Source organism: Macaca mulatta, chromosome 3, assembly GCF_049350105.2.
Source record: "Macaca mulatta isolate MMU2019108-1 chromosome 3, T2T-MMU8v2.0, whole genome shotgun sequence".
NCBI lineage: Eukaryota > Metazoa > Chordata > Mammalia > Primates > Cercopithecidae > Macaca > Macaca mulatta.
Window position 1 is genome coordinate 197,645,082 of NC_133408.1, and position 23,544 is coordinate 197,668,625.

General features: G+C 44.5%; 1 protein-coding gene across 3 annotated transcripts in view; it reads right to left on the reverse strand.

The window, feature by feature from the left end:
- The window catches only part of PTPRN2 (protein tyrosine phosphatase receptor type N2), a 1,015,036-nt gene that overhangs the window by 636,727 nt on the left and 354,765 nt on the right, over positions 1-23,544 (reverse strand). For all 3 annotated transcript variants that reach the window (XM_028846528.2, XM_015135381.3, XM_077997823.1), the window contains 2 exons: positions 14,690-14,792; positions 2,051-2,219 (listed from right to left, as the gene is read on the reverse strand). In XM_028846528.2, the coding sequence (XP_028702361.2) occupies positions 2,051-2,219; positions 14,690-14,792 (272 nt within the window). The remainder of the gene's footprint in view (positions 1-2,050; positions 2,220-14,689; positions 14,793-23,544) is intronic.

Below are 23,544 nucleotides of genomic sequence, written 5' to 3' on the forward strand. Positions count from 1 at the left end.
TCAGTTAATGAATAAAAAATTTAAATTTAGCATGTTTAAAATAGCCTTAAGTGGACCAGACCCTCTAGGGTTAGGCTCACACAGAAGGGCTCCCACAGGCTCCTGGAAAGGCTTTAGGGAATGTTTCTCAGGCCAGCCAGTGGTCCTGATGGGAGGTGGGCCTGGCACAGAGCAGGGCTGGGACTGGCCTCTCATTGTGAGCCTAACCCTAGAGGGAGACCTGGGGCCCACAGCGCCCCGTGACCCTGCACTTCCACGAGGTCTGAAGGCCCCCAGCCTCCACCATGGGGGTGATTTTGACCAATCAGGAAACACAGTTCGTGATCAGGAAAAACACAAATATGGCCCAGGTGCCACTGGGCCCTCCTTGAGCAGCCTCTCAACTGTGACCTGTGGGTCTGGCACACTGTGGCCCCTGCATGGCTCTGGGCCAGCATCAGGGCTCTGTTTGGCGGCTGTGGACAGCCTAGCTTCTGCATTCAAACATTATTGTGACATCCTCCTGAGCAGAGGCAAGGCCACAGCAAAGACGGCCGCCCAGGAGCTGCCCTCGGAAGGGCCTCAGAGAACCATGGGGCCAAGGCCAGGCCTTCCCCAGGCACCACCTGCTAAGATGCAAAAGTGCCTCAACTCCCTCACCTGCATGCACCAAACATGCCGCCTTGTGGGGCCACCATCTGTGGAAACTCACCCTGTGGTTCCCACGCTTGGAGCAAGGTTCCAGCAAGCCCCTAAGCTGGCCTGGGATTGAGCTTAGCAGCCGCGTGTCCTCTGGGAGGACTCTGCCTTTCAAGGTCTGTGGGGGTTGCCCAGAGTTAACTTAAGTCATTTCAACGGCTCAATGGCAGGAACACAATAGAAACTGGGCCCACATTGCTTCCCACACACATCCCAGGGCCACAGCTCCTGGTGAGACGCCAGTGGAGTCCAAGAGAACGCAGAAGGTCCTCAGACTTTCCTGTCTCACACCAGCACAGTTTCCATCTTAGAAAGGAGTGTGTCAAATTGGAGGTGATGTAACTAACGTTTGGCAGAAAAGAAGTATGTGAGCATCACCAACAAACCCCCAAGGTCCCCAGGGCCATCCTGGGCCTCAACACCTGGTCCAAAATCCTATCCCAGGGAGCTGGCCGGGCTGTGGCCTCCGAAGGTGATTTCTCAGCTCTCGTCCCTCCCTCCTGCCAGGCAATGCAGGACCTGTGAACTCTGGCCTAACCAGTCATCATAAAAATCATGCCTGCTTTTCCATTTACAAAGTTTACTGAGATTCCTAATTCCGTGTCCTTAAAATGTTGAGTGGGCTTTGCATGTTGAAGGGCATCGGAGGGCTCTGGGCTTTGCATGTTGAAGGGCATCGGAGGGCTCTGGGCTTTGCGTGTTGAAGGCCATCGGAGGGCTCTGGGCTTTGCGTGTTGAAGGGCATCGGAGGGCTCTGCAATGTGGGTCCTTGCAGCTCCCACTGGCCCTGCATAAACACTCCTGGGGTTCGCCTCCGAGCCTGTCTGGGATCTCTGTGCCCAGGGCGTCACCTTGTGTTTTGGTGCGAGACCCTCATGCCCACAGGCAGACAGAGCCCTTATGCTGCCCTGGGCTGCCCCCTGGGGCGGGCTTGCTGGGGAGCAGGAACTTTCCTCAGATGCAGTAGTTGCACCTGGTACCCCTAATTCCAGCCACGGTCAGGGCCCCTTGGTCTCCCTCAGTCGGGTTGCAGTGTCCACTGCTGTCCCAGGTCCCTTCCCAAAGGGTGAAGAGCAGCCACCTACCTCCTCTACCTCCCTGGTGTGCATCTGTGGTTTAAATGGTGGGCTTTCTGGAGTCACACTTTGTCCCAAGAATGATCCTACAGAGCCTCACCCTGAGGACTAAGCATTTGCCGGGGGGCTGGACTGGGGGCAGATGTTGCTTAAGGAGCCCCAGGAACACCAAAGCCCTGTTCACAGGCTGCCCACTGGCCTGGGACACCGGCGTGAAGCCGAGAGGAAACACGTCCAGGTACCCACACCCTAGAGGAAAAGCCAACCCCGGCCCGGGGAGGAAGTGGAAGGGTCACCTCAGCACGGGGTCTGTCCTGCGCCATCCGGGTCCTGGCGAGCGCGTCTGAAGCTGGGGCCTGGGACAGGGCCTCCAGGAAGGGCAGGTGGCGTCGGAAGGCCTTGGCCAGGGCAGCGCCGCCCTCCCGACTGTACCTCCTCTCACTGCCAATGCTGTGTTTTGAGGGCCTGAAAGAGCAAAAGAAACCAGACATCAACCGCATGTTTGCTGGTGCACGGAGCTGCCCTGTCCCCTGTGGTGCCTGGGTGCATACGAGGGGGCCGGGAGCCCGGCTCGGTGGCCGGCCTGGCCTTGCTGCTCCGTGACCATGAGTTTGAACTTCTCCCAGACCTCCGAGCCTGTGTCTGGACGAGGATGGCTAACAGCACCTGCCTCATGGTTGTGGGGATGGACGAATGACCCCTTCTGAGAGCTGAAGACAGGGAGTAAAAGTAACACGCAGGAACCAAGGGGAGGGAGAAAGGGAGGAAGCGGCAGGCGCTGGCTGCAGGTTCAGCAAGAATTCTCCAGGAGGCAGAGGCAGCCGAAGGCCGGGTGGGCATGGGGGGCCTGAGGCTTGGCACAGCTTCTGCTGGGTTTGTGGGGAGACCAAGGACGGCAGCCCAGAAGCTGGAAAAGGCGGGAACCAGGTTCTCGCCTCATAAATGTGCATTGTTTTAGGCCTCAGGTTGATGTACTTTGCTGCAGCCTCGGGACGTCCGTGCAGTGCTCTCGGCCCCTCCACTGCAGTCCCTGCTGTTAAACAGTGATGCACACAGACCACGCAGGGCAGGGATGCCTGAGGCTAGAAGGACAAACACATAAGACACTTCCCGCGGGCTGACACACGTGGTGCCCACGCTGCTGAGGGCGGCAGGGGTAGGGCCGGCGAGGACAAGGCCAAGAACCAGATGCGGCGGGCAGGGGCACCGCGGAACCAGGAAGGCTGGCAGGGGTCCCACGGAACCAGGCGCGGCTGGCAGGGGCCCCGCGGAACCAGGAAGGCTGGCAGGGGCCCCGTGGAACCAGGAAGGCTGGCAGGGGCCCCGCGGAACCAGGAAGGCTGGCAGGGGCCCCACGGAACCAGGAAGGCTGGCAGGGGTCCCACGGAACCAGGTGCGGCGGGCAGGGGCCCCGCGGAACCAGGAAGGCTGGCAGGGGTCCCACGGAACCAGGCGCGGCTGGCAGGGGCCCCGTGGAACCAGGAAGGCTGGCAGGGGCCCCGCGGCACTGCTGTGTGCTAAAGGTATAAATCCAGGAGGCAGCTGGACATGTCAGCCACATGTGGCCCCCGCTAACGATGCTCAGAGTCCCTGAGAGAGTGGCCACTTCCCAGCGGGGCCCCCAGCACCAGCTTATGCAGCCACACGGAAAGGAATCTCCCAGCCTCCCAGAGCCAGGGAGATTCGCTGGGAAAGCAGCAGTAATGCCCAAGCTCATCCCCACTGTTCTGCAGCTTATGCCCCACTGCCAGCACAAGACTCAGGCCTCCCTCATAACAGGCTTTGCAGGTGCGGTCGGCTGCCATCTGCTTCTCTCAGGCCAGGGAGAAGCTAGGTCCAAGCTGGAGACAGAGTCAGGACTCCCCACTGGCCCACGTGCAGCCCTGGTGGAGGCCTGGGCGTGGTGGGAGGACGTCCGTGGCCCCCGGAGCCTGCACCCCGTCCCCCTTTACCCTCAGCTGCGGCGGAGAGCTTGCCTGAGCCATGGGGCAGCGTCTCAGCCCGGAACACAATGGGCATGGCCTCCCCACCTGCCAGCTCATCCGCAGACTCTGCCACTGGCCTCCACGCCCAGGACTCAGCCGCCCAGAGCTTCACAGCCCCCACGGAGGCCTCTGCTTTTTGCATATGACCAAAAGGGCCCAGAGCATGCTCCTAAATGAGGAAGAGAATTCCCACAGGAGATGCCTCTACCAGCCAGGATTAAGAACACCTGCGTGAGTGACTACACTCCACCCCCACCTTCCATCGAGGCCCCACCTCAAAAAAATATATAAATATATATAGTGAGGCTGGCATGGGGGTATAATCCGCTATATAATCCCGGCACTTTGGGAAGTGGAGGCAGGAGGGTCACTAGAGCCCAGGAACTTGAGGCTGCAGTGAGCTACAATGGTGCCGCTATGCTCCAGCCCCAGGCAACAGAGGAAGACCTTGTTTCAAAAAAAAAAAAAACAAAAAGTGTGTGCGCGTGTGTGTGCGCGTGTGTGTGCATGTGAGTTTGATTGTGTAAATGTGTGTGTGAGGGTGTGTGTGTGTGAGGGGTGTGTGAGTATATGAGAATGTGTGAATGTGTGTGTTAGTGTGTGCATGTGTGCATGTGTCTGTGTGAGTGCGTGTGTGTGTGTCTGCACACACACACACCATGCTTCTAATAAAATGCAAAGATTTCATAGACGTGGAGTTTAGACACAGACCAAAGAGCTTTCAATTCTGATTATTTTTAGTTTTTATAGTTAATTGAGTGCCTCATTTATGTCTATAAAAGAATAGGCATCACCATTAAAAAGATGGGCCAGTGTGGGGGCCTTGCTGCTCGGCTCTGCTGCCCACAGACAACAGCAGGGCCCTCCGTGAGCCTGCTGCCTCAGCAATGCTCCCAAATCCCCTTCCCCCTGAGAGCCATGCTCAGTGATGACCCATCACTTCAGGTCCGAATTGTGCTGCAGTGGACGGTCCAGATGCCACAGGCCCCCGTGCCATGCCCCACTGCCAGCACGAGACTCAGGCCTCCCTCATAACAGGCTTTGCAGGTGCGGTCGGCTGCCATCTGCTTCTCTCAGGCCAGGGAGAAGCTAGGTTCAAGCTGAAGGCAGGCACTTTCCTGAGAGCCCAGGCACTGGCTGCCTCAGAGCCCTGGGGCATGGCTCCACCGTGGCCTTCTCAACACCTAACTCTAGATCCTTGTTAGCGAAAGAAGACAGAATTACGGCTAGTGTATGAGAGTCATGTTTAACTGGCCACAGGTTGCCTCCAAGTGACCTCACACCACTTAACATATGAAATAGGAGGCTTAAATAGATACTTGCAAGTCTCCCTCCAACTCTGATGCAGGTGTTGACATGAATTCTGTTGACAGCTGTGTTATCAACCTCACAATACACTTTCATCATTTTTGTTTAAACAATCAACTTCTTTAAATGTGATTTAAGTGATAGGAAAACACCATCTATCGATCGATGCAGTTGCCTTCGCGTGCTCTCTCGTGTGTTTCCATCGGGCACCTTTCCCTTCGGCCGGAATGGCGGCTTTACCAGCCCTGGCCATGGAGCTCTGCTGGGGATGATGTCCTTCCGCATCCGTATTTCTGAAACAGCCATAATTTTACCTTTGTATTTGAAGGATACTTCCATGGGATATGGAACTCTGGGTTGATTTTTTTTTCCTTTCAGTACTTAGAAACGCTTTCCATCATCTTCTGGCATGGAGCATTCTCAAGGAGAAACCTGCAGTGGCCTTCATCATCTCATCTCTCTATGAAATGTACCTTTTTGTCCTCTGACTGCTTTTAAGGTTGGCTTTTTATCACTGGTTTTGAGAAATTTGATTACAATATTTCTCGGTCTTCATGTTTCTTTCTTAGCTCATTGAGCTTTCTGGATCTGTGAGTTTATTATTTTTATCATATTGAAACAATTTTGGTCGTTATTTCTTCAAATGATTTTTCTGTTCCTGTCTCTCCCCCCTTGGGACTCCAGTTATACATATATTTGGCCTTTAGATGTGTCCCATAGCTCACTGGTGTTCTTTATTTTTTTAAATTATCCTTCCTCATTTCCTTAGTTCCTATTGCTGTTTCTTCAAGTTCACTAACATTTTCTACCACAATGTCTAATCTGCTGTTCACTCCACTCATGGTTTTTTCCTGTCTGCTACTTATTGTGTGTCAGTTCTGTGTCTACACGGATGAATTCTATGAGTTGCATTTTCCTGCTCCTTTTCATGCCAGATAATCCATGTCTATATATTCACATTGTGAATTTTACCTTATTGGGTGATGGATATTTGCATTCCCATAAATATTATTTACCCTTGCTCTGGCATTCAGTTAAGTTGCTTGGGACCAGTTCAACCCTCTTGGGTTTTACCTCTAAATCTTGTTTGGCAGAATCAGAGCAGCAATTATCTATGAGAAATTTCTCCCCACTACTGAGACAAGACTCTGTGGGCACTCTACCCAATGATCTGGGAATTATGAGGTTTGCAAGTCTGAGAGGTGTGAAGAGGCACTAGGTCACACTCTGTATGAATGTCAGGTACCGTTTGCTCTCATTTTTTGGATGGTTCTTTTCCCTCATAGACACAAGATCATCAGTCATCTACCAAATCCTCAGCAGTGACTGAAAATCTCCAGGGCTCTCTGTGCACTCTTCTCTCTTATATTCCGACCTGTGAACGCAAGCTGCCTTGGTTTCCCCAGACCTTCAGCTCTGTCTTGTCAACTCTGGCAGTCCACTGAGCACCACTGTCCCTGAGGCAGCTGGGGGCAAGTGTCATCACCACACAGCTGTGTCCCCTCCCAAAATGGCCCTCCACAATGGGGGTCTGCCTCACCCATGTTTATACCCCATCGGGGGAGGTCTGCATCCCACACTGGTCCCTAGCCCCTGAGGAGGGGTCAGGGCTTCAGAGGCCTCTGTCGTGACCACACTGAGTCCAACCTCTCCTCGGCCAAACTCATCTCTTCACTTCCCCACGATGGGTCTTCCCAAGACCCTGCACTCGGACTTCAGAACCACAGAGTCTGCCGTCCAGACAGCCAAGATGTAGTTCCCTGGGAACCCCTGGGGCCCTGCCCATGGCCAGTGAGGAACTTGGGGGACTTGACTCCAGCGCCCCCGATGCCAGCGGAAAGGCGACTTAGATTTCTCCTTGAGAAGTGCTCCAGGCCAGAAGACAATGGAAAACATTTTTAAAGTAGTGAAAGAAAAAAAATTAACCCAGAATTCTATATCCCATGAAAATATCCTTCAAATACAAAGGTAGACTTATGGCTGTCTTAGAAATACGATGCTGAAGGACATCATCCCCAGCAGAGCTCCACAACCAGGATGTCAACAGCCCAGGCACCCCAGGCAGGCACAGGAGGTAGATATAAGTCAAGGAGCACCTGTATACATATATATGTATACACGTGTGTGTGTGTGTATGTGTGCATGTGTATCTCCTTTCACAGAATGTGATGCTACATTCTGAACAAAATCATATTCAGAAAAAGTCTCAGTATGTCTCCAAACACAGCGCTGTGGCATCACCCAACAGCCTGAGGGACGTGCAGCTCAGACTCTGCAGGTGCTGAGTGAGGCAGTATTACTGCAAATAGAACACACGCTTTGCTAAGAACAATTTCCACTTCTGGGTATCAGGAAGAAGTGTCTTCTATCCAAATATGACCATCTGGTACTTGTATATGGGTCTTTACTGTGATTTAGAAACACTTTAGGAAATACACTGGGGCTTGAGTGGATGCGGAACTCACTATAAATTTCCCACATACAGTAATGGAATAGGTTTCCAGGTACTGTTTCCATGTGGGATGTTGATTTTCAAGAACAGATCACTAACATTAGGTGTGTGATGCCTGCATGGTGCTTATTTAAAAATGCCATTTTTGCTTGATTATCTCAATTGATAAATACACCATGGTTTTATTTCTAGTGCCTTTTTGTATTACTTTGTTCCCACACTGCTGATAAAGATATACCTGAGACTGGGTAATTTATAAAGGAGAGGTTTAATTGACTCACAGTTCAGCATGGCTGGGGAGGTCTCAGGAAACTTACAATCACAGCAGAAAGGGAAGCAAACACACCCTTCTTCACAAGGTGGCAGGAGAGACAAATGCAAGGAGCAAAGGTGAAAGAGTCCCTTATAAAACCATCAGATCTTGTGAGAACTCACTCACTATCATAAGACCTGCATGGAGACAGTCACCTCCATGATTCAATTACCTCCCACTGGGTCCCTCCCACGACACATGCAGATTATAAGAACTACAATTCAAGATGAGATTTGGGTGGGGACACAGCCCAACAATATCACTTTTCAAGTGACCCTGATACAGATGTAGTAGACATATAAATTACCAAGGCCTTCGCAGCTCTTTGCATCTCAAATCATGGCTATAGTTTCCTTGGCCATTTTTTAATCGATGAAATTTCATGTTCTATGTTGTCAGAGTGTAATTTAACTGCAGTTAACTTACTTTTCTGGTATTTTGTCTACTTTTCTCACTAATTGCTAATCAATGCAGATGGAACCACCTCATAAATGTACCTTTAAATTGTCATATTCATCTTTGCTTTGCCTCTGCCCATGCTTGGGGACTTGTTTGTGACACTGCAATATGTCACAGCAATGAGAGTGTTTATCATTATGCTGTGTGGTGGTGTAGCAATTAACTCACACATTGACTTTTGCTCTGTCATCCAGCTTGAAGTAGGTCAAAACTTCATACGTATGGATTTTGTACTTCAAAAAGATGAAAAATGTTTTACACTTAGTAGCTACTCCCTTCTCCACTTGCACACACTGGACTTAGGCTCACGATAATATGAGATATCCTAGATTGTCACCCAGTTTGTTAAAGGAAAAGATTCCAAATTACAGGCCCATCTTATGTTACACATCCAACCTTCATGGCCACCCAAAGTTCCCTGTGAAGTTGTCCGTGCTTACATACACAGCTGGTATTCTTTGTCCCTGTTCCTGCCTCAGGAGCCTTTAGCATGTTCCCAGGTTCTCTTTAGCCATTAGCATGTTCCCTGGTTCTCAGGTCCTCCTTAGCCCTTGCCATGTTCCCAGGTTCTTGGTTATCTTAGCCCTTAGCATGTTCTCAAGTCCTCAGTTCTCAGGTTCCCCTTCCTTGACTCTCTTAGCCCTTAGCACGTTCTCAGCTTCTCCTTATAGCATGTTCTCAGGTTCTCTTAGCCCTAAGCATGTTCTCAGGTTCCTGGTGACTCCTTAGGTGCCAGCTCTGTTCCTCACACTGGGCATTCATACTTACTGCTTTGCTGATCTTCCACACTACGTCTCTTTCTGGCTTTCTCTCTTGGGGCTTACTCTGCTTGAGGGACCTCATGTGTGTGAAGAGAAGAACCAGCAGGAGAAATTAGCTTGTGGTAAGCCCAAAACAGGGCTGTGAATTCTGAAGACTTCATTCTAATGTCACTTTTATTTCATGAATGAGTAATTGGTTTTCGGCAAGTAACTCAATCTCCTGAGATTAACTGCCTCATGTGAAGAACACCAGCTACTATGTCACTGGCCTATTGTGGATTCCTGTTCAGCTGTGAAGCTCAGAATGCTCTGAACACACATGAACTGGAGAAATCCAGGCGACATTCTTGGTTAGTGTTGCCACCCATGCAAGAATTCAAAGGCATGGGCAGATCACGCATTCCGTCCTTCACCACCGTTTATCCAGCAAATGCTGGCCCGGGGTCTATCTGGTGGAGGGCACAGGCAGGCACTAGGGGAGCCTGGTTAGAAGCAGCTCCTGGGACTGGGGAGTGAGGACGCTGAAAGCCAACAGGGCTCCTTATCACGCAGCAGGAATCAGAACATGAGGATCCCTTTAACAAGGAATGAAACAAATCCTTTACTTTAAAATCGCTTGAAAATCTAGAGGCGAAGGCCACAAATTAAATCTAAAATAAGAAAAATTTATAAATACTAAAGAAGAGGGGAATGAGCCACAATCCACCTATGAGGAGGCAAACAAGCCACAATCCACGTATGAGAAGAAAGAGCCCCAAAGAGGAATCGGTACCCTTGCTGCGGGCCCCACCCTCCGACCTGACCCACGGGGCTTTGGAAACACCACTTGACCTTATAAAAGCTGAGTTTCAAACAGAAACAGTCCCAAAGGCCAAATTCTGAAGATAGCCATGGATTAACCAGGCAACAAAAACAAAGAGGAAGCAGGAAAGGCCCTATTCATCTAGGAAAATGGAATCCAAGACAAGCATTAAGGGAGATGCAGACACCATTTACACAACAATCCGCCAGTGATGGACGCCGAGGACGGGCTGACGCAGCTCCGTGTGCTAAGCAGCAGAGCCTCAGAGCCTATGAAGCTAAACACGTCAACCCCCAAAGGAAAACTCACAGAAATACTGTCTTTGAGAAATTTCAGAAAGTCACAATATAAATAAGGACATGTTGATCTGAAATAATACAATTGACACATTTTTACCTAATAACACATCATATATATATATATAAAATTATAAACTATTTGTAAAAATCTGTATCCTGCAAATAGTTAAACGAATATATTATTGAAGCGCCAACTGGAGATTAAATATGGTTCCAATTAGGCCAAAGAAATCCTCAAAATTACCAAAGAACAAAAGTTGAACAAAGTCACATTCTGACCAAAATGCAGTAGAATTAGACACTAATTTAAACTTTAAAAACAACACATAAATATGAAAAAGTAGAAAAGCCTACCAAACACTTGTTTCAAAAGGATATAAAATGACAATTACTGATAATTTAGAACAAAAGCAAGTGAGAATTCGTCAAAGTTACAGAATGATGTTAAAATTATGCTCAAAAGCAAATAATAAATTTATGTGATTTCATTATTTTTAAAAAATGAATAAAGAGCATAAATAAGTTTTACTGAAGAAGCTTAGAGAATAGCAAAAAGAAGAAAATCTGAGAGATAATTCTTTTTAAAAATTGTGTTAAAAGGGTGAACAAAAGGAATTTTTTTTTGAGCCAGGGTCTCACTGTCTCCCAGGCTAGAGTGCTGTGTGTGATCATGACTCAGGCAGCCTCAATCCCGGGCTCAGGTGATCCGTCAGCCTCCTGAGTAGCCAGGCGCCACCACACCCAGCTAAAGAAAAGGTGAGTTTACAATGGCAAGGGAATATAACTACACATGTGCTGAGTAATTTTAAAAATCATAATAGTGAGGACTAAGCTCTGATTTTTTTATCTTGCCCAAATTCCTATCTAAGAGGTCTGGGGAGTCATGCCCTACAAACCATAAATTCTCATCAGAGGGTTTTATTTGACCCTATATATCGTGACTTACTTTTCAGTCTGACTCTGGCAGAACATTACCAGGCAAGGAAAAAAATCAAAATATTTAACCCTAAAATATATTTCCTTGCAATACTTTGAAATTGCCCTGCAAAGTCTCTTGTGGAAAAAATCCACATTCTATAGGGATCCCCTTCCCCCTTTGTTTTCCTTTCTTCCTTTCCAGATCCCAGGAGATAATCAACCAAGAGCTAGGCACCCTTTTAGGTCCAATAAGGAGCATCTTACAACCTGCTCTCTCTGAAGTCAGCTATCTGAGAGCTTCCTCTGCACAATAAAACTTGGTCTCCACAATCCTTTATCTTAACCTGAGCATTTCCTTTATGTGGGTCCCAGGTCTTCAGATAAACTCAACCAGTTGTCAACCAGAAAATGTTTGAATTCACCTATAGCCTGGAAATGCTTTGAGTTGTCCCTCCTTCTGAACCAAACCAATGTATTTGATTGATGTCTCACGCCTCCCTAAAATCTATAAAACCAAGCTGCACCCCGAGCACCCTGGGCCCATGTGCTCAGGGCCTCCTGAGGGCTGCGTCACGGGCCATGGCCACTCATATTTGGCTCAGAATACATCTCTAAAAATATTTTACAGAGTTTGACTCTTTTCATCAACAGGAGAAGAGCATCCACTACACTGCATTACCAAATGTGGAATAGGTATTAAAGGATAGCTTTTAAATACCCCAAATCACACAACAGTGTAAGCATGTTTTACCAATAATCTTGGAAGACAATGAAAATGCCCTATAAATAAAGAGCATTCCTAAAAATTATACTAGAAAGTAGATCATTTCAATGGTAAAAGAAGTTTTCCAGAAATTTTAGGAAAAAAAGAAAAACGATCACATTTCCATGAGGATGATAATTTTGTGGGCAACAGTTGAGGAAGATGACGGGCCACACTGTTTCTTATTCTCTCCTGGGCAGGGCCTCGTGGGAACCTCCCTCAGTAGGTGTCAGAGTTGGGCACGAGGAAGGCGCCGCCATGGGACTGAGGAGGCCTTTGGGTCAGCAGGAGGGACAGCATGAGAGGGGGTGACTGTCCCAGGCAGTCATGCCTGGGCTTGGGGAAGAGCTGGGGAATGTGCCCAGACTCCTCTGCCCTCCACGCTGGGTGCAGCTTGTTCCAAACCCCACCAAAGCCAGAGCCCCAGAGGACCCGATGGAGCCTACAGGCATGAAGCCCATCGCAGGGCAGGGGAGGGAAGCGGGGAGGAAAGGAGTCTGGAGAATATCCAGCCAATGCCTCCCTAAATGGGCCTCTGTTTTGGGGGCAGGGATAATTGGTCTTGCCTGGGTTCAACACTCACAAAGAAAGAATTTGGAAATCCAACCTACAGAATGGTAAGAGCTCTCTGTTTTTATTTGCAACCATAGCTAGTGCCATCTATGTTCCAGGCTGATAAAAATATTTTTATAAAATGTAATATGTGAAAAGTTACTACCATGAAATGTAAAGAATCTATAATACAAGGAACAAACAGAAATATACAAAAAGTCCTTTTTATACAGACAAAGACATATACAGGAAATTCACAAAGAAAATTCCAATCTTGGCCGGATGTGGTGGCTCATGCCTGTAATCCCAGCACTTTGGGAGGCCAAGGTGGGTGGATCAGGAGGTCAGGAGTTCAAGATCAGCCTGGCCAACATGGCAAAACCCCGTCTCTACTAAAAATACAAAAATTAGCCAGGCGTGGTGGCGCACACCTGTAGTCCCAGCTACTCAGGAGGTTGAGGCAACAGAATTGCTTGAACCCAAGAGGTAGAGGCTGTAGTAAACCGAGATCACGCCACTGCACTCCAGCCTGGGTGACGAAGCAAGACAGAGAAAAGAGAAGAGAAGAGAAGAGAAAGAGAGAGAGAAAGAGAGAGAGAAAGAGAGAAAGAGAGAGAGAAAGAGAGAAAGAGAGAAAGAGAAGAAAGGAAGGAAAGGAAGGAAGGAAGGAAGGAAGGAAGGAAGGAAGGAAGGAAGGAAGGAAGGAAGGAAGGAAGGAAGGAAGGAAGGAAAGAAAAGGAGGAGGAGGAGGAAGGAAGGGAGGGAGGGAAGGAGGGAGGGAGGAAGGAAGGAAGGAAGGAAGCAAGGTAGGTAGGAAGGAAGGTAGGTTCCAATCTCAAAGCCTATGTATTTAAAACAAAGATAACATACCATTTTTCATAATAAAACTGGCACTGTTTTAAATAATAAAAACTGGCAATTTTTTCAAACGACCACGTTTAACGTTTAGAAGGCACAATCCAGGTGCCTCTCCAGGGTTGCTGCTGAGTTTGATTTCTCAGAGGCAGGTCCTCCCTGGATTCTTCTCTCGGTGGCACTCCTTTCCTCCCACGTTGGGCAGCTTCTGTTTGCCCCGTTCTGCACCCCCAGACTGAGGAGGAGCCATCCCCTGCTTGGTGCTCCCAATTCTTCAGCCCTCTGCTGCTTGCCCGTCTTGGGCCGCCCAACCCATCCCTACACTTGATGGAGTTCAAGGTCCCTGGGGCGGTGCAAGCGCCCCCAATGGAATTTAGAGGGGAGTACAAGGAGTTTGAACACATCCAACATGAACATGGAAATTCAACACAGCTCAAGTTGAAAACATTTTGGTGGATTTTTGTTTGGTTTCCTACAGGAAAGACTTAGAGTATAACAGCACATTCTCTTAGATAAAGGAGGTATTAAAGGTAGATACACCAGGCACAGAAGCAGAAAGACGCGGCCCCTGCCCTCAGTGTGTGCCGCGTGCTGGGGGTCGGTTACCAGTTCTCCACACTTCTCACTCTTTTGATCCTGCCAGGACACTTAATTGCTTTCCGTATCAGATGGACATGGGCATGAAAGCAGCTATCTAAATTTTGTGTTACTGGAATCTTTCTGACTAAAGACTATGGCTCTAGAATAGTCTCTCTGTCAGGGAAAAATGGACTTTTCAAATTAAACCTTTAGGAAAGGTCATTTTCATGTGTTTTTTTTTTTTTTTTTTTTTTTAACATGAAAAATAGCACAATGGCTCAGGAATCCAACAGTGCCAGCTTTCTTACTGTGATTTGTCTTTAAACTAATTTTTTAACCTCCCTATGTCTCAATTTCCTCACTTTCAAGAATGGGTATGACATTTAGTACATGGTATGTATGACATTACCAGATAGTTTATATGACATTAGTAATTGCCACATAGTTTGAGTACAAAATAAGAGAATATGGAACAATATATTTAGCTCAGTATAGGTTGCTATGCTCTGGGAAAGGACGATAAAGACTTTCACAATTTAATTCTGCTTTTTGTCTAAAGCAAAAATAATTTCTTAGAAATGGGAATTCTCAACTTATCTGCTTTTGATCAAGGCCTTGAAGATGCAGGATTTCTCTAAGAGTCTCATGGAAAAATGAAGAACCCCTGGGCATGTCTCAATGAAAATGGCACCTCACTGGAGGGTCACCCAATATCTCTTTCTCTCATGGGAACCAACCTTTTCCTTACAGATATCCTAACTTTCTGAAACATGTGCACCAGAAAGATAGTGGGTTCTTTGCTACATTAAAATAAACGAACAAATCCTAAGTGTAATGGCTATGGGCTGTGTCCTGGGAGCAAAGGGCAGTGAGCCACATCCACACTTACCTGGCTGGGCCGGACGCTTCAGGATGCCTCAGGTAGGTTTTGGGGAGGTCTGCAAGTTCCTGATCCATCACATACTGAGTATAGTCATCCTGCCACGTGAAACCTGTGGACAAAAGTTGCAAAACCTGTGTCATCATTTTGGAAGTTTAGCCAAAGCTCTTGCTTCAGTCTCGTAAGTAGTTGCATTTCACCATCACGTTGACGGTCCCATCTGCAAAGTAAGGCTCCCTCTCACTGCAGTTTATCAAGAAGATCTTCTCCTTAAAGAAATTCCCACTTTCTGAAACTTCTAGGCCAAAAAGAAAACTGAGGCTCTGCTGCATTAATAATAATAATACAAAGACTTGGGTGAGCATGGAGAAAGATGGCCAAATAGAAGCCTCCAGTGATCATCCTCCCTGTAGGAACACCAAATTGAACAACTGTCCACACAGAAAAGCACCTACATGAGAACCAAATTTCAGGTGAGTGGTCACAGTACCTGGTTTTAACTCCATATCATTGAAAGAGGCACAGAAGAAGGTAGAAAAGATTATTTGGAATTGATGATGTCACCCCTCACCCATCCCCCTGCAGTGGCTGTGTGCCCCAGAGACAGAACGCATATGCACTTGGGAGAGAGAGCACAGTGATTGTGGGACTGTGTATTGGAACTCAGTGCTGCCCTGTCACAGTAAAAACAACACGCAGAATTCAACCAGTGCCCATGGAGGGAACATGTAGACCAGCCCTGGACAGAGGGGTGCCACCCATCCCAGTGGTCAGAATCTGAGTTCTGACAAGCCTCACCACCATGGGCTAAAGTGCTCTGGGGTCCTAAATAAACTTGAAGGCTGTCTACGATAGAAGGACTACAATTCCTGGGCAAGTCCTGGTGCTGTGCTTGGCTTGGAGCCACTGGACTTGGGGTGCACACAACCTAGTGAGGTACCAGCTAGGGCAACTAAGGGTGCTTGTGTCACCCCTCCCTCAACCCTAGACAGCACAGCTCACAGCTCCAAAAGAGGCTCCTTCCTTCCATTTGAGAAGAGAGGGAAGAGTAAAGAGGACTTTATCTTACAACTTGGATAACTGCTCAGCCAAAGTAGGATAGGGCACTGGGCAGAGTCATGAGGCCCCCATTCCAGGCCCTATCTCCCAGGTGACATTTCTAGACACACCCTGGGTCAAAGGAAAATCCACTGCCTTGAAGGGAAGGTCCTAGTACTGGAAGGATTCATCATCTCCCGACTATAGAGCCCTTGGGCCCCAAATAATCAACAGGGGTACCCAGGCAGTACCCCATGGGCCTTGGGTGAGACTCAGAGATGTCCTGGTTTCAGGTCTGATCCAGAACAGTCCCAGTGGTGGTGGCCACAGAGGTGCTTGTGTCACCCCTCACCCAGCTCCAGGAATCTTAGGACAGAGTGAGAGAGAGACTCCGTTTGTTTGGGAGAGTGTAACAGAAAAAAAAAGTCTGCCTGGTAATCCACAAAATTCTTCTGGATTGTATCCAAGACTACCAAGGTGGTACTTCTATGAGTCTGAAAGAGCCATGAAATTACTGGGCTTTGAGTGCCCCCTAAAGCAGATATGGCTGCAGGGATTAAAAACTTAGATCACAACACCAAAGTCCCTTCAATTACCTGGAAAGCTTTCCCAAGAAGGATGAGTACACACAAGCCCAGATTTTAGAGACTTCAATAAATACCTAACTCAGACACCAACAAACATCCAAGAGCATCAAGACCATCCACGAAAACATGACCTCACCAAATGAACTAAATAAGGCACCAGGGACCAATCCTGGAGAGACAGGGATAGATATGTAACCTTTCAGACAAAGAATTCAAAATAGTTGTTTAAAAAAAATTCAGTGAAATTCAAGATAACACAGAAAAGACAAACAGAATCCTACCAGATAAACTTAACAATGAAATTGGAGTAATTAAAAACAATCTTGCAAATTTCTGGAGTTGAAAAATGTAACTGACCCACTGCGGAATGCCTCAGACTCTCTTGACCACAGAGTTGACCAAGCGAGACAAAGAATTAGTGAGCTTGAAGACTGGCTATTTGAAAATATGCAGTCAGAGTAGACTAAAGAAAAAAGAATTTTAAAAAATGAAGCACAACTGCATTATCTAGAAAATGGCTTCAAAAAGAGAAATCTAAGATTTATCACCCTTCAAGAGGAGGGAGAGAAAGAAAGGGGGAGAAGGTTTACTCGAAAGGATAATAATGAGAACTTCTCGAACCTAGAGTAAGATATCAATGTTCAAGTGTAAGAAGACTACAGAACACTAAACAGATTCAACCCAAATAAGACTACCTCAAGACATTTAATTATCAAACTCCCAAAGGTGAGGAATGAAGAAAGGATCCTAAAAGCTGACAAAGAAAAGAAACAAAGAAAAAAACATACAATGGAGCTCCAGTATGTCTGGCAGCAGACTTTTCAGTGGAAACTTTACAGGTCAGGAAATAGTGTCATTGTTATTTAAAGTGTTAAAGGAAAGAAATCCTTTTATTCTGAAATTGTATATCCAACAAAAATGCATTTCAAATATGAAGGAAAAATACCTTCCCAGACAAACAAAAGCTGAAGGATTCCAACATCACCAGACCTGTCCTATAAGAAATGCTAAAGGGATTTCCTCAGTCTGAAATAAAAGAAAGTTAGTGAGCATTAAGAAATCATCTGAAGGTACAAAACTCACTGGTAGTAGTAAGTACACAGAAAAACACAGAATATCGTAACACTGTAATTGTGGTGTGTAAACTGCTCATATCTAGAGTTAAAAGACTAAAAGATGAACTGATCAAAAATAACTCCAACAACTTTTCAGATATAAAGATATAAATAGAAACAACAAAAAGTTAAAAAGTAGGGGGATGAAGCTAAAGTGTAGAGTTTTTATTAGTTTTCTCTGTGCTGGTTTGTTAGCTTGCTTATGCAATCAATGTTAAGTTGTCATCCATTTAAAATAATGGGTTATAAGATGTTATTTGCAAGCCTTACTGTAACCTCAAATCAAAAAACATAAAACAGATACAACAAAAAGTAAAAAGCAAGAAATTAAAACATACCACCAAAGAAAATCACTTTCACTTAAAAAAAACAGTAAGGAAAGAAATAAGAAAGAGAAGATCACACAACAATCAGAAAACAAATAACAAAATGGCAAGAGTAAGTTCTTACCTATCAAAAAGAACATTGAGTACACATGGACTAAACTCTCCAATCAAAAGATACAGAGCGGTTGAATGTATTTAAAAAAAAAAAAAAAGACCCAATCATCTGTTGCCTACAAGAAACACACTTTACCTATAAAGACAAACATAGACTAAAAAAATAAAGGAATGGAAAAAGATAATCCATGCAAATGGAAACCAAACAAGAGCAAGAGTAGCTATACATGTATCAGACAAAATAGATTTCAAGACAAAACTACCAAAAGAGACAAGGTCATAATGATAAAGGGGTAAATTAAGCAAGAGGACACGACAACTGTAAATATATATGTACCCAACACTGGAGCATCCAGATATATAAAACAAATTTTATTAGAGTTAAAGCAAGAGACAGACCCCAATACAATAACAGCTGAAGACTTCCACATGCCGCTTTCAGCACTGGACAGAAATCATCCAGACAGAAATTCAACAAAGATGTATCAACCAAGCTGCACTACTGAGCAAATGGACCTAATTGACATTTACAGAACATTTCATTCAATGGCTATGAAATCCATATTCTTCTCCTCAACACACGAATAATTCTCAAGAACAGCCCATACATTATGGCAACAAAATGCATAAAAATTCAAAAACAAACTGAAATTACATCAAGTATCTTCTCTGACCACAATGGAATTAGAAATCAATAACAGGGAAAATTTTGGAAACTATACAAACACATGGAAATTAAACAATACGCTTCTGAATGACCAGTGGGTCAATGAATAAATTAAGAAGAAAATTTAGAGATTTCTTGAAACAAATAATAATACAAACACAACATACCAAAAACCTGTGGGATGCAGCAAAAGCAGTACTAAGAGGAAAGTTTATAGCTATAAACACCTGCATCAAAAAAAAGAAGAGAGAAAACCCTCAATCTATTGATGCATCTTAAAGAACTAGAAAAGCAAGAGCAAACCAAACCCAAAATTAGTAAACAAAAAGAAATAATAAAGATCAGAGCAGAAATAAACGAAGTTGAATGAAGAAAATACAAAAGATCAATGAAAACAAAAAGTTGGTTTTTGAAAAGATAAACGAAATTGACAAACCATTATCTAGACTAAGACAAAAGGAGAAAAGAGCCAAATAAATAAAATCAGAGATGAAACAGGAGACATTACAACTAGTACTGCAGTAATTCAGGGGATCATTAGAGGCTACGATGAGCAACTACATGCCAGTAAATTAGAAAACCCAGGAGAAATAGATAAATTCTTAGACACATAGAACCTACCAAGACTGAACCATGAAGAAATCCAAAACCTGAACAGATCAATAACGAATAATAAGATTGAAGCTGTAATAAAGTCTCCAAGCAAACAAAACCCTGGGACTCGATCACTTCGCTGCTGAATTTTACCAAATATTTAAAGAATAACTTACTCAAACTATTCCAGAAGATAGCGGAGGAGGAAATACCTCCAAATTCATTCCATGAAGCCAGTATTACCCTGATACCAAAACCAAAGACATATCAAAAAATAAAACTACAGGCCAATATCCCTGATGAATATTGATGCAAAAATCGTCAATAGTCGTCAACTGTCCTGGGGACAGGACAGTCTCTTCAGTAAATGGTGCTGGGAAAAGTAGATAACCACATGCAGAAGAATGAAACTGGACTCCTATCTCGTCGTATACAAAAATCACACAAACATGGAGTAAAGACTAAATCTAAGACCTCAGACTATGAAACGACTACAATAAAACATTGGGAAAACTCCCCAGGACACTGAATAGTGTAAAATTTCTTTAGTAATATCCCATAAGCACAGGCAGCCAAAGCAACTTGAGTAATGCCCCACAAGCACAGCATTGGACACAAAATTGGACAGATGGGATCACATCAAGTTTAAAAACCTCTGCACAGCAAAGGAAACAATCAACAAAGTGAAGAGACACCCACAGAATAGGAGAAAACATTTGCAAAGTATTCATCTGACAAGGGATTAATAACCATAATATATAAAAAGCTCAAACAATTCTGTAGAAAAAAATTTGATAATCCAATTTAAAATGGGCAAATAGATATAGCTCTGAATAGATATTTCTCAAAAAAGACATTCAAATGGCAAACAGGTATATGAAAAGGTGCTCAACATCACTGATCATCAGATAAATGCAAATCAAAACTGCAATGAGATATCATCTCACCCCAGTTAAAATGGCTTTTGTCCAAAAGACAGGCAATAATAAATGCTGGTGAGGATATAGAGAAAAGGTAACCCTCATACACACTGCTGGTGGAATTGTAAATTAGTACAACTATTATGGAGAGCAGTGTGGAGGTTCCTTAAAAAGCAGAAAATAGAGCTATAATATAATCCAGCAATCCCACGGCTAGGTTTATATCCACGGCCAGGTTTATACCCAAAAGAAAGGTAATCAGTGTATCAAATAGATATCCACACTCCCATGTTTATTGCAGCACTGTTAACAAGAGCAGACATTTGGAAGCAACCTAAATGTCCATCAACAGACAAACGGATTTAAAAAAATGTGGTACCTCTACAAAATGGAGTACTATTCGGCCATAAAAAGGTAAGATTCTGTCATTTGCAACAACATGGATGGAACTGAAAATCATTACGTTAAGTGAAATAAGCCAGACATAGGAAGACAAATTTTGCATGTTCTCACTGATTTGTGGGAACTGAAAATTAAAACAACTGAACTTATAAAGATAGAGAATAGAACAATGGTTACCAGAAGGAAGTAACCATTGTTACTGGGAAGGAAATTGGCAGGGGGTGGGGGGTAAGTGGGAATGGTTAATGAGTACAAAAATATAGTTAAGTAGAATGAATTCAGATCTGGTACTTGATAGCACAACAGGGTAACTACAGTCAACAATAATTATTGTACATTTAAAAATAACCAAGAGTATAACTGGATTATTTGTAACACAATGAAAGGATAAATACTTTAGGTGATGAATATCCCAGTTACCCTGATGTGATTATTATGATTGCATGCCTGTATCAAAATATCCCATGTATCCCATAAATATATACACCTCTGTACCCACAAAAATTAAAAATTAAAAACAAATAGAGGGAGAGACTTAATGGGCGCTGACTATGGCTGGACAGTAAGGAGTCTTACACCAAATACAAGTTTAGTCAGAAGATAGATTTTTGTCTATTATGAAAAATGGAGACATCTTCCATCTACATGGAAATACTGTGGTCACAGCAAAGATACTCCTCATCCACAATGAGCACATAGTACCCGCCACTCACCCACTCCTCTAACTGCCCACCACTGTATCTTAGGTGTTTTGTTCTTCCTAACAAAATCTTAAAAGACAGCAATTGGAATGGAATAAGGGGTACTGTTACCGTGAAAGCAATTATCATGGGGCTTAATGTACTGTATCCGGGAGCCAATTACATTATATTTATACTCAAATGTTATGACAAAGAGCTTCATAACAAGGGTGAAGTAGTTATGAAGGCAAAATCCATGTGATTATGCATTAATTACATGCACTGTGGATCACATGATAATTATGCTCAAAATTACCAAATAACTCTCAAGAATAATTATTATGCAATTTGTACATTTTAGATCTTATGGTAACACTTTAGCACTTAGAACTACCCCATGCAATTATCCATAATTATCTAATCACTAAATATCATGTAATTACAGAGATATATTTTTATGCCCTGTACAAAAACACATTACCAAAATCTTCAAATCAGGATGGCTCTGTGCTTGTGTGTGTGTGTGTGTGTGTGTGTGTGTGTGTGGCATAGGAAGTCCAGAACATGATAAGAACCACATATTCTGGATGGAATTAAAAGAGCTCAGTAGATATAAGCTATCTTCATGAACACACAATTTTTTTTCACATGCAAATCTAGATTTTAACAATTTTTAAATGTTATAGATGGCAAATTAAAGCAATTGTCATATTTCTAAATCTCAAAAGCCTAAATGGCATTACCGGAAGTGAAGAATGATAGGAAAATTCACCATTAGGATGGCCTCCAACTTACTCTAAGCCGCTCTAGTTGGAATGTATCACTTAGAGAATAGGTCGCTGAGAGAACAGGCCCCACACTCACTGTTACCCAATTTAGGATTAAATGTACTTAATAATAACCAAGTTTATCCCATTTGCCAAAGCAATTTAAAAACACCCACTATGAAATGTACTTTTGTTTATATAGCTATTTCTGATCCATTTTCGGGAGTATCCTCAATTGAAAGCACATTTGCAATGTTAGTATAATATCTATTATTGTGGATTTAGAAAATAAGGATATTTTAACCATGCCATTCCTAAAAAGGATTGTCTTAATATTAATATTTATCAGGAAGCAGAAAATCAATGGCACAAAAAGAACTTTCCATGAAAAAAATCATTTATAAAATTTAAATAACTTAAATTTACAATTTTTATCTGAAAAGCATGTAAGTCTGAGTTATGTCAACTTTGGCATCTATGATAAGGGCTCACTTCTTCCAGAACAACAGTCGGTCAACTACTCAGAATCATCTGTACTGATTAGTCTGACAAGGGCTCAGTTCTTCCAGAACAACAGTCGGTCAACTACTCAGAATCATCTGTACTGAGCAGTCTGACAAGGGCTCAGTTCTTCCAGAACAACAGTCGGTCAACTACTCAGAATCATCTGTACTGAGCAGTCTCACAAGGGCCCAGTTCTTCCAGAACAATAGTCGGTCAACTACTCAGAATCATCTGTACTGAGCAGTCTCACAAGGGCTCAGTTCTTCCAGAACAATAGTCGGTCAACTACTCAGAATCATCTGTACTGAGTAGTCTGAGAGGACCCTGTATCCCTTAGCCCAGCCATCTCAGCCTTCCTGGAATTCAGAAGAAACTGTGCTCTTAGATATAAAAACAAACACAACAATGCATAGATATGGGAGTTTAAGCATCTCCTTTGAATTTCTGTCCGTGGCATATCTTGGAGAAAATATAACCCTGGGAAGAAGGAATCCACTTCTAGAGATGACATACTTCTTCCCACTAAGTACAACTAGAATCTCTGAGCATACATAAAACAAGCATAAGACTTGGAAGGATGGCAATAAGAAGGAAGAGCAGAGAAGGACACAGTGGTGGATTCCCTGGGTTTTCTTTTTGTCTCATGTACCTCAGACTTGGAGTTAAAGAGGGAAGCAATCTGGAAACACCAATGTGTATACACACACACACACACACACACACACACACACACACAACTAAAGCAGCCTCTCTCTAATCAAGGAGTCAGGAAAGAATCAACTCAGCAAGACACAAAAATATTAGATATTAACAGCTCTACTCCAGCAAAACACCACAGAAAAAAGTATAGCCTCCCCCTACCCATGCCAACAAAGGCCAAGTGGGGGTCTAGACTTCCTCTTTAATGAGGCTGTAATAAGGCCTCCCCCTAGCCCTACCAGGTAGTATCAGAGAAGGCCAAGTAGGGATCCAGAACTTTCATCTCCATTGGGTTGTAATTACCACAACCCCTACAGTGTCAGCGGAGACCATCTGGGAAGTTGAAACTTCCACCCCTCTCCCTAACCAAGCAGTAAAAAGACCCCACCCTCAGGTATTAACAGAGGCCTCCTGGGGAATCTAGACTTCCATTTCCACATGTCAGTTACAA